The sequence below is a fragment of the Gossypium hirsutum genome, chromosome A11 (assembly GCF_007990345.1).
Source record: "Gossypium hirsutum isolate 1008001.06 chromosome A11, Gossypium_hirsutum_v2.1, whole genome shotgun sequence".
Taxonomy (NCBI): domain Eukaryota; kingdom Viridiplantae; phylum Streptophyta; class Magnoliopsida; order Malvales; family Malvaceae; genus Gossypium; species Gossypium hirsutum.
The window spans coordinates 108,922,119-108,935,357 of NC_053434.1; the positions used below are offsets into that span (position 1 = coordinate 108,922,119).

A 13,239-nucleotide genomic window follows, 5' to 3' on the forward strand; every position below is an offset into this window, starting at 1 on the left:
AGAGATTGATTGCTTACATTGGATAATTCTAACTTAATAATTAATTACAGCTATTTAATTATTTATTTTCTTATTAAAATATAGGATATTTATCTTGAGAGTGGTTTTTTTTATAAAAATTCAATTTATAAAAAATAGTAATAATAAATATTTTATAAAATCACTTAACTAATAATTTTTAGCAGACAAAATAAGGAATTTTTAACAGAATAAAACAGAGACGTTTTGTTTAAAATAAAATGTTTTTTTTTGTGACGATTTTATGAAAAACGCGCAAAAGATAAGCAACAAAAATACCACAAAAATCATTTTACTTTAAACAAAACTATACCGTTTTTCTCTACTAAAAACCTCCTTTGTTTCTCCTACCCCATATAACCCCGAAATCCCTTACTAATTTTATCCCCAAAATTTACCCATTGAAACCCCTAAAATTTTCCCTTAAAATGGGTATCCCAAAACACATCTAATTTTTCCCCAAATCAAAATCCCCAAATCAAAATCCTTCCATCATTTCAATGTCGCCATACTGATCCGTAACCCTCAGCATCTTTCTCACTGCATTTCCTGTTTCTCTAAATCTCCATCTCTAAATCTCCATCCCTTTGATTTTCGCCGAAATCTAGTAAGTCTAAGTTCAAATCGAAGCATTTGCAATCTGTTCCCTTATTCATAGGTTATGATGGCCTTCTGTTTTCATACCTTCGTTTTTCCAACTAATTTGTCCATCAAAGCGAGAAGTAGTGGTGTTCGGAAGCTTCAAACAGAGGGGCACTCTTCTACCAAAAGCTCCCAAGGGTTGGGGAAGGAGCTGTGTTGTTTGATGAACTTGCTGATCTTCTTCAAAATAGCGCCTTGAGAGTAGCTGCCATGAATTCTCTGTTTTCATTTAACATGAATTTGTAAAATGGCATATAAGTGTTTGTTGCTTTGTCTCTATGTATCGTTCTTTCTAACATTTTAACGAGTGTAATATGTTTCATTAGTTTAAAAAATTCGGTGTTTTACGATCGGCAATTTTTATATCTGTTTTAGAAACTTATATTTTTTGATCGGCGATGGGAAAGAAAGGGAGTGGATGGTTTGCGACGGTGAAGGAAGTGTTCAAATCATCTCGCAAAGACTTGCCAGACAAAAAAAGTAACGTATTTTTTCATTGGTTTTTAGATTTTTTTTTTTTTGCCTTTTGATGTTTGTGCAATCCTCTTGCTTTGATAGTAAGTTCGATGAATCTTTCTTTTTCTTTGTAGTGGTGTAAGGCCTTTTGGTGTATCTCTACTGGTTGCTGGGTATGACGACAATGGTCCACAATTGTATCAGGTATTCTCATAGATAATAGTTGATTATATGGCCAAGTAGAGATTCAATACAGTGTTTTATGTGCTTTTCAGCTTCATTATTTTGTTCCTTATCACTAGGTGGATCCATCTGGTTCCTATTTCTCATGGAAAGCCTCAGCAATAGGGAAAAATGTCTCAAATGCAAAAACATTTCTTGAGAAAAGGTATTTGCCTAGAATCTGGTTCTTATAGTATTCAATTCTAAATCTACCAAAAATTTATATAATAAGTTATACTGATTATGCTAGGATATTAATTTATTTAGCTTAAAATTATATAAATTAAATGCCCATCATTTCCAGAATTGAGATGGACATTCTCTTACATTCTGTTTCTCTGTTACTGAAATTGCAGTTGATTTGTTCTTTCCTTGTAGATACACTGATGACATGGAGCTTGATGATGCTGTGCATACTGCTATTTTGACTCTCAAAGAGGGGTAATGTCAATGCTAAAATTTCTCCCACCTGGTTATCTTTAAATGCTACCGCACAGGAAGATCCCTTATATATATATCAAAAGAACCTCGGAAAAAAATTGTATTAGGTTGTCTTTACTATTGTGTCATTAATAATCTTACAACCCGTTCTCTTAATTTTGCAGATTTGAAGGACAAATCTCAGGGAAAAACATTGAAATTGGGATTATTGGAACTGACAAAAAATTCAGGCAAGCACCGCTTTGACCCTTTGCCTCACTTTCTAAACCCTTTTGCCGATGGTATGGTGATGGAATATGGCATTTTAGGAAGTTTTACAAAGTAGCGCCTTCTTGTGAAATGCACTTCTGAATGTTGTGTTTGTTTACTTGCAATCATGCTTATTGCCCTTATTTTTTTTGTTCGTTGCAATCATGCTTATTGCACTTATTTTTGTTGTTCGTGCTACTTTTTATTTCTGAAATTCAGAACGGTTGTTTCTAGTGGCTTAATTACTTCTGCTTTCTGTACCGCAGGGTACTAACCCTGGCTGAAATTGATGATTATTTGGCTGAAGTCGAGTAGCTTATCTTCTTTCTCGAGACTATCAAGAAGTGTTCCTTTTTTATGCAACATTTGTTTTGAGACCGTGCATTTCAGTCAAAAATGATTTACTTTACATTTCTGGTATACTCATGTTTTTAGCTTTGTTGCACCTCAATTTTAAGGGCATGCTCACATACTCCTGTTATCTTCAGGGTCTCTCTTCTAGATTTAAACCCTTCTGCCTTGTTCATTTAAAACCAGTCCTTTGTTGGGCAGTTTTTTGCCGTCAAATGAGGGATTCTTTACTCAATTTACCAACATTTTCACATGCATATGCCTGGGTGAATCCGAATTAAACTCTGATTGTACTTAAGAAACCATCAATAGGTGAAATCCCAATGGATTGAATCCGTGCTTGATTACTACTGTCAATGTTTTTAGGATAGTTTAGTTTTGATATATATGAAACAGAAAATGACAAAATAAAAATAACAAATAATTCTCATTTTTGAAAAAAGAAATATTTAAATATATAATCATTTCAGCTGTCAGTATTTATTTTTGATCAAATTTACTATCTATTGTGTTATAAAACTCATGTAAGTATGACTGCCTGATCAGTATCCCTATTTAATGGTTAGTTAGAAATACCAAGGTATGCGAATTTTAAATTCATCTTTTTAACTTGAATATTAACTAATTCAGTAATTTGCATGCGTGTTCATTTGTTATGATTAGTTGTAGAACAATGGCTTTGCTCTATTGTATTGAGATTAAATAGTTTGTGTAATATATGAGTTGAAGAACAATGGTTTTGCTCAGTTGTACTTCTATTAGTTCATGATCTCATATTAATATGTTTTTGCTATTTTTGTTTTCTTTCTTCTGAAGGCTGTAAAGCTACTGCTAAGGTTGGATGCTGAGAATCCGGATTCACATCGCTGCTTGGTATTTAACATTTGCTATTTTGCATTACCATATTGTGCACTTCTATTCATATCTTTTGGTTTTGGTGTCTTGATCATCAATGAGGATGGGTTAATCTTTTTTTTTTTGGTACAAAGGAGGTCGCATCTAAGGGAAGGGGTTGCAAATATTAATATTCAAACCCCAAAAGGCACATTTTATTTAATTTTGTTTTAGCAGGTTATTGAGTTTCCCTATCAAGGATAGTGAATATTGTGGATTTTATCAATTTATAAACTGGATTAATTAATGATAGAGCATGAAAATACATGACTTAAAACATGAATCAGAGCTTCAGATCAAATCTCTCAGAAATTCCGCCTAATTAACTTTAGAATTAAGTAAATTAATGCAGTTAAACTTGCTATTTCCTGAAGCAGTAACACATTGAATGACTGGAATTTCTTATTTTATTGTCATCTTTGAATATTGTTCACTTTTTCTTCTCTTGTTGCTGTTACTTGTTCATTTTGAAATAAATTTTGCACATAAAATTCACTATCAGAAAAATATTCTGGGTAGTGTTTTTTTTTTTTGGTTGGGGTTGGGAACTTGGTGTTCCTTTAATTGTGTCTGAGCATCTAAAATAGCATGATTAATCTATTTTGTCTTCCCATCTTTGTCTCCTAAAAGTAAGCCTACAACTATATCATAATATCTTGTAATCCTGTTAAAGCAATTTTCTATGTCTAACCTACTTTAATAATATTGGTAACAACATGATAATATAATGTCTAGATTTGGTTAATATTTTAATACTTCTTTCTTACTTGATATTATTGTATTGAGGCTTGCAGAAAGTCGAAGTTTTGGAAGTTCAGGTCAGGTAGAAGGTATTGTTGCTCTCACAGCTCGTCGAAGTGGGCTGCATCCTGGTACTCGGTATTTGGCTAGGGGCATTAATTCCTGTTTTAGCACAGGTAAGATGAAGTTACTATTTTTATCCCACGACTATGTAGACATGGTTACTAAGACCTTCTCCTATCAAAGCTACTCTTTTCTTTTCTTTATTCTTTTTTTCAAAAAAAATAACTTTTTTGTTTTTTGGGGTACATGAAAGAACTTTAAAGTTAAACATTTCCATGCTATTTCTGAACTATTTCTTATGTTTGAGGTACATGAGAGAACTTTAAAGTTAGACATTTCCATGCTATTTGTGTTTAATTGCTAAGAGCTGTTGTAACTCAGGTGGTGGCAGCCGATGCAAATCTTGTCTTAACCACTAGGGGCATTGAGAAGACTACAAGGGCTTTAGTATCTGAGCTTAAGGCTATTTCAAAAGAGGTAATCTTAATGCTCACCTGCTTTCATGTTTTCTTTATTTTACTATTTGAAGCGAATATAATTAGTGTATTGTGGGGTTTAGGTTGAAGACAGTGAACTTGCTGATGTTGCTGCTGTTAGTGCTGGGAACAACAATGAAATAGGAAATATGATAGCTGAGTCCATGAGTAAATTTGGTCGAAAGGGTGTAATTACCTTTGAGGCGGGAAACCGAAATAAGGTATCAAATCTCCATCGTAGCAACGATGAACCTGTTTAGAGTAGAATGCTTATTTTCGCTATTGATTAAATATTGAAAAATCCTTAAGATCCTGGTGATATATAAGATTTGCATTTTACAGTTCAGTGTAACAAAATTTGAACATCATTTTTCAGTGAAACAAAGAAAGTTGTATTTACTATTTGCTTTTTTTTACTGGTAGAAAATTTTTTAACTGAATTTTATTTAAACTGTTGTAATAAATTGAATTTAAACACATTATTTATAAGAAACTAATTTCATACGAAGCGTTATAGTTGATATTACTATACGAACAAAAAAGTAAACGATGCAGAAAAATCACCAGAACTACAAATTATAAGGAACATCAAATGTGAAACATGTAAGAACGATAAAAGCAAAGAAGCGGGATAGTGGTGACTTTTAGCAGTGTTTTTAAGGAAAGCGTCGCTAAAAGCATGACCTTTAGCGATGTTTTTGGGGAAGCGCTGCTAAAGGTCATGACCTTTAACGGCGTTTGTGGGAAAAGCACCGTTAAAGATCATGATCTTTAGCGGCGTTTGTGGGGAAGTGCCGCTAAAGGTAATGACCTTTAGCGGCGTTTTTTTACATAAACGCCTTAAAATGTTAGCGGCGTTGTCTTTAGCGGCGTTTTTTGTGGTGCTTGTAAAAGCGCCGCAAATAGTTTTAATGGCGTTTATAAACGCCACAAATAGTTTTAGTGGCGTTTATAAGCGTTGCTATAGGCCCCAAAAAATGCCGCTAAAAACCTATTTTGCTGTAATGATATAAAGAGAATAATAATTATGTAACAAAATATCCTAAAATTAGAGGTTGTTTGGCATTTATAATATGCTCAAATTGAAGCGCATACCAATACCCCAAATTTACCGGATGATCGGTGTACATACACCATAATAAAAATAATTTCGTCTTCGAGACGGTAGCCAATGCATTCTCTGGCCTGAAAAATTATAAGCTAAATAAAAGTGTACGTAACATAAGGCAGGGTTATGAAACCACAAATCTTTTGATATTTTAGGGCTATATGTGGTTTTGGCATTGTCTGTTAATAATGCAAAGCCTCGATAACTTTGAATTGTGCCAGAAAAGTACACAAATTGTTCTTGTAGTCAGTAGACATAGCATAGTCTTCTATCAAAAAAGTCAGTGCAATATTGAAATCAGTCAGGGACAAACTGTATGTGGTCCCAAGTAGTCGAAATGATATAATCCTAGGTATGTCCAACAAGAATTGGCCATGACGTCGAAAATAGAAGGTGGAATAAAATTATAAAATCAGTTCATAATAAGTGCAGTGAATGATGTTAAAATTACTAACCCAACCAGTATTGCGAAAATAATTGGTAACAATAGTGTCAATATGCAAAGCATTCAAAACATACATCGATAAACATTTGTAAGGTGTTACTTGTTTATGTCGTAAACGACTATACTTGTCCCGATCGATAGCGTTATCAAATGTTAAGTTACCATTTAAACGGTATTTCAGTGGCAGAACATTCACTCGAGGCTGGTAGGTCCTGCCTCAGGTCGGTAATGGTTAATGGTCACCGTGACTCTCGGATGTGTCAGAGTGTATAGTACGGTCATTGGTGTTGTTATCAGAGTTAGACTCCGGCACGGGGTGGGTTGACTTAGTAGAGGAGGTATCATCAGACGCGGCTGCTGGTTGAGCCGAAGGACCCTATGGCTGTCGACGGATTCAACGACGAGTGAAGGTATAAGCTGAAGATGATGGGGATGATGGTGGATATGAAGCAATTGGCAAAGGTGGCGGTGGGGGAGGGAAAATCAATAAGGGTGACGGTGAGGTTGAAGGGAAAGTTACGAGTGGAGGAGGAGGAGGAGGGGAAGGTTTGGCGTTGTTAAGGTCAATGTCTTGAGGTGTTAAGAATCGGTAGTGATGGTTGTTAACAGTGAATGAGGGTTTAGCGGTGGCGTGACTCATAGTCCTAGCCATGATGGTGTTCGAAAATTGACAGTAGGGGTAGTAGAGAAGGTTAATGGCGGCTTGATGGAGTTTTAGGTAAATATGGGTGAAAAATTATGGTTTGAAAGTGTAGGAGGAAGCGTGTTCGGCTGCAGGGTGGGTGTTTGAGCGTAGGTTTTAGTGAGTTTAAAGTAAGGATGTGCTATTCCTATCTGGATTAGGGTAGAATATGAGGTTTTACTAAAGCATGCCGATTCCTTCAAGATGTCGTTTTAATTTTTTTCTTGTCGGTTCTCCTAGACATAAGAAGAGAAATTTAGTAACATGAAAATAAAATAAAAATAAATAAATAAATATTGGGTTGTCTTCCATCAAGCGCTTATTTTACGTTGTTAGCTTGACGTCCCAATTAGTTTTATGGAGGTTCCAGCTAAATTTTTTCAACCATATGGGCTTGAAAATTCTCATAAAACGGCTTCAACCTTTGACCAGTGACTGTGAACCATTTTCCTGACTCTTCACTTTTTATTTGAACTGCATCATGTATGAATAATTCAGTTACAATAAAGGGTCATTACTATCGAGATCGAAGCTTACCAGGGAACAATTTTAGCAAGAAGTTGTAAAGTAACACTTTTTGTCCTATTGAGAAATGCTTTCGAGATATTTTCTTATCATGGAACAATTTTGTTTTATCCCTATAGAAACGAGCATTCTCGTAGGCATCATTATGAATTTCCTCCAATTCTTGGATGTCTAATTTCCTTGCTCTTCCTGCAGGTTCTAATTCCATGTTACATTGTCATATAGCCTAGTGGGCCTTATGTTCCAACTCTATTGGAAGGTGAGAACCCTTACCAAAAACAAGCTGATATAGGGTCTTACCAATTGGTCCCCTATATGTTGTCCGATAGGCCAAAGTGTGTCATTTAGTCGAAGACTCCAATCCTTTCTATTAGACCAAATCGTTTTCTCTAAAATGGTATTGATTTCTCGGTTCGAAACTTTTGTTTGGTCGTTCGTTTAGGGGTGATAGGCTGTAGCTATATGGTGGTGAACTCCATATTTTTTCATAAGTGCCTCTATAACTCTATTACACAAATAGGTTCAGCGATCACTGATCAAGGCTTGAGGTGTGCCAAACCTAGAAAAATTAGTTCATTTTAGAAACTCCATGATAGTTTAAGCATTTTCATTATGAGTAGGCTTTGCATTTATCCACTTAGAAACATAGTCTATCGTAAGAATTATATACATATTTCTAAATGAGAAAATAAATGGACCTATGAAGTCAATGCCCCACTAATAAAAAATCTTACATACATGAATTGGAGATAAGGGCATTTGATTTCTTTTAGTTATGTTATCTGTATGTTGGCATCTATCGCAAGATTTATCGAAATTATATGCATCTCGAAAAATTATAGGCCAGTATAGCCCACACTCCAATACCTTATGAGCAGTTCGATTAGGCCAAAATGACCTCCACAAGCTTTGGTATGACAAAAAGTGAGTATAGAAGCTACCTTAATTTCTGGAACATATTATCTTATTATCTGATTTGAGTAATGTTTCCACAGGTATAGGTCATCCCAAATATAATATCAAGCTTCCCTTCTAAGCTTGTCTTTTGTGGGACGAGCTAACCCAGTGGGTAATAAACCTGTAGCAAGGAAGTTTACCATATCCGCATACCACGGGAAATACACTTTAGCCGTAAATAGGCTCTCATTAGGAAAGTCATTCTTTATCGGAGTGTCGTCACATGGTGTTTTTAACCTACTTAAGTGGTCAGCCACCAAGTTTTTACATCCCTTCTTATCTCGAATCTTGATGTTGAATTTCTAAAGCAGTAAAATCCATCTAATAAGCCTTAGTTTTGCTTCCTTCTTTGCAATCAAATAGAGTTACATGGTCAGAAAAATAATCACTTTAGATCCCAATAGATAAGACTGAATTTTATCCAAAGCAAATACAATAGCCAAAAGTTCTTTTTCTGTGGTGGTGAAGTTGCTTTGTGCAGCATCTAGGGTTTTTGAGGTATAACAAATGACATAGGGCTCTATGTTTATCTTTTGCCCCAACACGGCCCTTACACTTCGTTCACTTGCATCGCTCATGATTTCAAAGGGATAGTTCCAATTTTGGTGCTTGTACTATAGGAGCAAAAACCAATTTTTGTTTGAGTGTGTCAAAAGCCTCATTGCATTTTGGGCTGAACTCAAATTTCTTATCTTTTTGCAATAATTCGCATAGTAGTTTAGCTGCTTTTGAGAAGTTCTTTATAAAACGCCTGTAAAACCCTGCATAGCCAAGGAAAGAACGAATTTCCCTTATAGTTGAGGGATATGGCAAAGAATTTATAATATCAATTTTGGCCTTATCGACCGCAATACCTTTAGCTGAAACTATATGTCCTAGAATTAAACCTTTGTCTACCATAAAATGACACTTTTCATAATTCAAGACAAGATTAAATTCTATGCATCTACTTAAAATTATCGTGAAGTTTTTAAGGCATTCATCAAAAGAGTTCCCATGTACAGTAAAATTATCCATAAAAACTTCGATAATGTTTTTTACATATTCAGAAAATATACTCATCGTGCATCTTTGGAAAGTGGCCGGCGCATTACAAAGGCCCGAATGGCATCCTCTTGTACACAAATACGCCGAATAGGCATGTAAAAGTGGTCTTTTCTTGGTCCTTTGGTGCAACTGGATTTGGAAAAAAAACCTAAGTATCCATCAAAACAGCAAAAATGAGTTTTTCCAGCTAAACGTTCAAGCATTTAATCTATAAAAGGAAAAAAGGGAAATAGTCTTTTTTAGTATAAGAATTCAATTTCCTGTAATCAATGCAGACACACCACCCATTTTACACTCAGGTTGGTATCAGATTGCCCTCAACATTTTTCTTTACTATCACGCTTGTTTTTTTGGGCACGACTTGTACCGGACTTACCCATTTACTATAAAAAATAGGGCAAATTACGTCAACATATGCAGCTTAATTATTCTTTTTTTACCACATCCATCATATTCGGGCTCAATCGTCTTTACGCCTTTCACTTTGGTTTCGTATTTTCCTCCAAGTAAATCTTGTGCACGCATGTCAAGGGGCCTATCTCTTTTAAGTTGGTGATGGTCCAGCCAATTGCTTCATTATGGTTTTTTAGTACTTATATCAAATTTTCCTCTTCAAGCTTGGAGAGTCTATTTGAAACTATGATCGATAAGGTATTATCTTTCCCCATAAATGCATATTTGAGATTATCAGAAATTGGTTTCAATTCCAAATCTGGTGTCTACACAACAGAAGGTAGAAGTTTAGTGTTCATCGGAGACAACAATTTATTAATAGATTTACAAATAAATCTTGAATCAAAATCATCAAACAACGTTTCAAGTTTATCTTCATGAGGTGACTCAAAAGTTTCTCTTACTAACGAGTCAATTATGTCGACACGATTTACATTCAATATTTCACTTGGGTCACTAATAGCTTCGTAAACTTAAACTTCACGATCTCTCCGTCAAATTCCATCGTGGGGGTTTCGCTACGCACGCCAATCTTAGTGCTAGCGGTACTAAGGAAAGGTCACTGCAGCAAGATATCCTAAAACCCAATAATGTTATCCTTTTCCATTTTCACTACATAAAAGTCTACGGGAAAGATAAGTCTGTTGACTTTCACTAATATATCCTCAAGGACTCCTTTGGGATGCACATTAGACTTGTTTGCCAATTGAATTATAACACATGTTTTCATTAAAAAACCCACGCTAAGTGATTCTTAAATAGAAAAATACATTATATTTATGGAGGCTCTTAAATCACACATAGTTTTTTTATTATTAAGTGGCCTATTTTGCATGGTATTACAAATATGCCCCTGTCTTTACACTTTACTGGCATCATCCACTACAACGCCACAGATACATTTTCACCAACACTTACTCTTTCATTTCTAGTTAATTTTTGCTTGTTTGATGGCATCCAACAATAGTATGTTAATCTTGACATTTTTAAATATTTCGAGGATCTCTTTGTCCTCTTTACCTTTCTGATGTTGGTTCAACCATCCTGGAAATAGGAGGTTGAATTTTGGGAAATGGAGGTTTGGTTCGAACCTATTCATCATTCTCATGCTTTTCTTGGGTGGAATCTTGATCAAGATTTCTGTCAGGATTTGGTTCCAGTTCTTTTCCACTTCGCAATGTTACTGCATTTGCTTTTTATCTTGGTTTAGGTTCTATTTGTGATGATACCTTTCCTTATGAGTTTATTTTCTCAATTAATGTGGTCAACTCTCTTATAGACGCCTCGATTTTCTATTGAAATCAAATATATTAGTTGTTAATTTATTGATCATGGTTTCTAGAGAGGTACCTGAATCTCGCGTTTGTTGTGGAAACCAGTTTTGATATGGTTAGTTATACTGTGGGTTAGCTCTATAATTCAAGTTAGGATAGTCTTTCCATCCTGGGTTATATGTGTTAGCGTAAGGGTCATATCGCCTTTGAGGTGGTCTATGAAAGTTTCTCACAACATCCAAATAGGCTATAATATTGCCACACAAACTAGGGCATACATCTGTTGTATGTTTGGGTGTTACATAAATTTCCAATAGTTAAGTCGGTCCTATTGTTACTGCAAAAAGAGAATTCATGATATTAGTAAGTCTATCAACTTTATCTTCTAAAGTTGAATTACTTAGCTGGTGAACCCTTCTAATGGGTTCAGGATTGACTCAGAATTGCTGAATATTTGCAGCCATCGTAGAGATCAAGTACCTTACCTATTGGGGGTTATGTTAACTAATGCCCCTCTACTGGCTATATTTATCATATTCATTTCTATGAGCTTCAAGCCCTTATAGAAGTATTGGAGCAGAGACTGTTCTATTATCCCATATTGTGTGTAACTTGTACACAACTTCTTAAATCACTCCCAATAGTCGTAAAGAGACTCTACATCTCTTTACTTTATCCCAACAATCTCCCTTCTTAACTCATCTGCACGTGATAATGGGAAAAATCTGTTGAGAAACAAACGGGAAAGATCAGTCCAAGTTGTGATAGATCCAGGAGGTAGATAAAATAACCATTCCTTAGAAAAATCTATTAGGGAAAAAAGGAAATCACATAATTTGATTTGATCCTCAATTACACCCTGAGGTTTTATACTAAGACAAATCATATGAAACTCTTTTAAATGTTTGTATGGATTTTCATTTTGTAATCCATGAAAAGTCAACAACAACTGGATTAATCCTGACTTTAGTTCAAAATTAGTATCCCTAGTAGGATACACAATGCATAACGGCTATTGTTCTGCAGGAGCTTCAACCATTTGCCAAATTGTTTGAGCAATGGGTTATTGTGCTAGATTCGGGTTTACGTTAACCCCAACGCTAGACACTTCTTCTGGTGGATTGACTCATATTCTTTCGTTCTTTAGTGTTTAAGTAGGGTTTTCATTAACCTTAGACTCAACTTCGTCACCTGTTTTTGTTTTTGGTGGTAGGTTACTCTGAGTTCCTACCACCTCGGACTACTTTTTTCGTAGTTTCGTTTCCTTACGATTAGCTCTCGCAGTCTTTTCTATTTCTGAATTGAACGCAAGAATTCCTATATCAGATCTCGTCATAAGAAAAAGAAACAAGATTAGTACGTTACCAGTCCCCAGCAACGGCACTAAAATTTAGTGTGTCGTTGGAAGCACAAAAAATAACCTATCCCTAAGAAATAACGAAAAGAATAATATAAGGGAAGTAGGGTCAAATCCTCAAGGGCTGGATTGCTACAACCTCTCGTTCATCGAAATCTTGGGCACAGTCGTGCCCAAGAAAAATGGCGTACCTGAAAAAAATAGAATTAAAAGTATGAACGAGTTGAAATTGTATAAATTAAAATTGCAATTGTAAAAAGGAAAAGAGTTAAGGAAATAGATTTTTCGATTAGAGGGATTCCAGCCTCCAGTTATCTCGATCCTCCTTTGGTTCAATCATCGGCTTTTAGGTGATTTTTCTCATGGCCGAATAAGGCAATTATAGTGGAAGAGGGCACCTACGACCACCAACTCCACTTAAGTTATAGCCTTATGATTTAGAGGAACCTGACTTTAGCCAACCGTCACTTTTGTGGGACCATCTTACACTAGGTCATCGTTTCTCAATGGTGAATGCCACACCATTTCGTCTCTTGGGCTCAACAACTTCTGACACAGAAAGTTAACGAACTGACTGTGCAACCTTCCCAAAACATATAAAGCGGTCGTTCCTTGCACAAGATGAAACGATTACTTTTGGAAGGACATGGACAGAAGCGCGAGCCCCGTAATATGGAGAAATGATAAATACTAATTGAGAAGGCTAAGTACATATTCTAAGCCTTATGAACTCTTTTGGAGGAATCTTGATAACATTTGGGTAGATGAGTTTAGTGGCTCATGCTTTTCAGGAAAAAGAAATAAGTTTAATGGAATGAAATTTTATTGAAAAATAAAA

At 35.3% G+C, this 13,239-nt stretch overlaps 1 protein-coding gene across 5 annotated transcripts; it reads left to right on the forward strand.

Moving 5' to 3' along the window:
• The first annotated feature begins 347 nt into the window (after positions 1-347).
• Positions 348-4,952, forward strand: LOC107889015 (proteasome subunit alpha type-2-B). 5 transcript variants are annotated; one of them, XM_041081679.1, is made up of 11 exons: positions 377-861; positions 1,036-1,140; positions 1,251-1,320; positions 1,419-1,504; positions 1,717-1,779; positions 1,944-2,009; positions 2,295-2,445; positions 3,196-3,252; positions 4,068-4,190; positions 4,459-4,554; positions 4,637-4,952. In XM_041081679.1, exons 2-7 carry the CDS (start codon positions 1,079-1,081, stop codon positions 2,341-2,343), a joined length of 396 nt encoding a protein of 131 aa, XP_040937613.1. In that variant the 5' UTR covers positions 377-861; positions 1,036-1,078; the 3' UTR covers positions 2,344-2,445; positions 3,196-3,252; positions 4,068-4,190; positions 4,459-4,554; positions 4,637-4,952. The 5 variants fall into 5 exon arrangements, with proteins under 5 accessions (XP_016668806.2, XP_040937613.1, XP_016668798.2 ...); XM_016813309.2 differs by having other exon boundaries at positions 378-625; XM_041081680.1 differs by lacking the exon at positions 2,295-2,445 and having other exon boundaries at positions 381-861.
• The last annotated feature ends 8,287 nt before the right edge of the window (positions 4,953-13,239 follow it).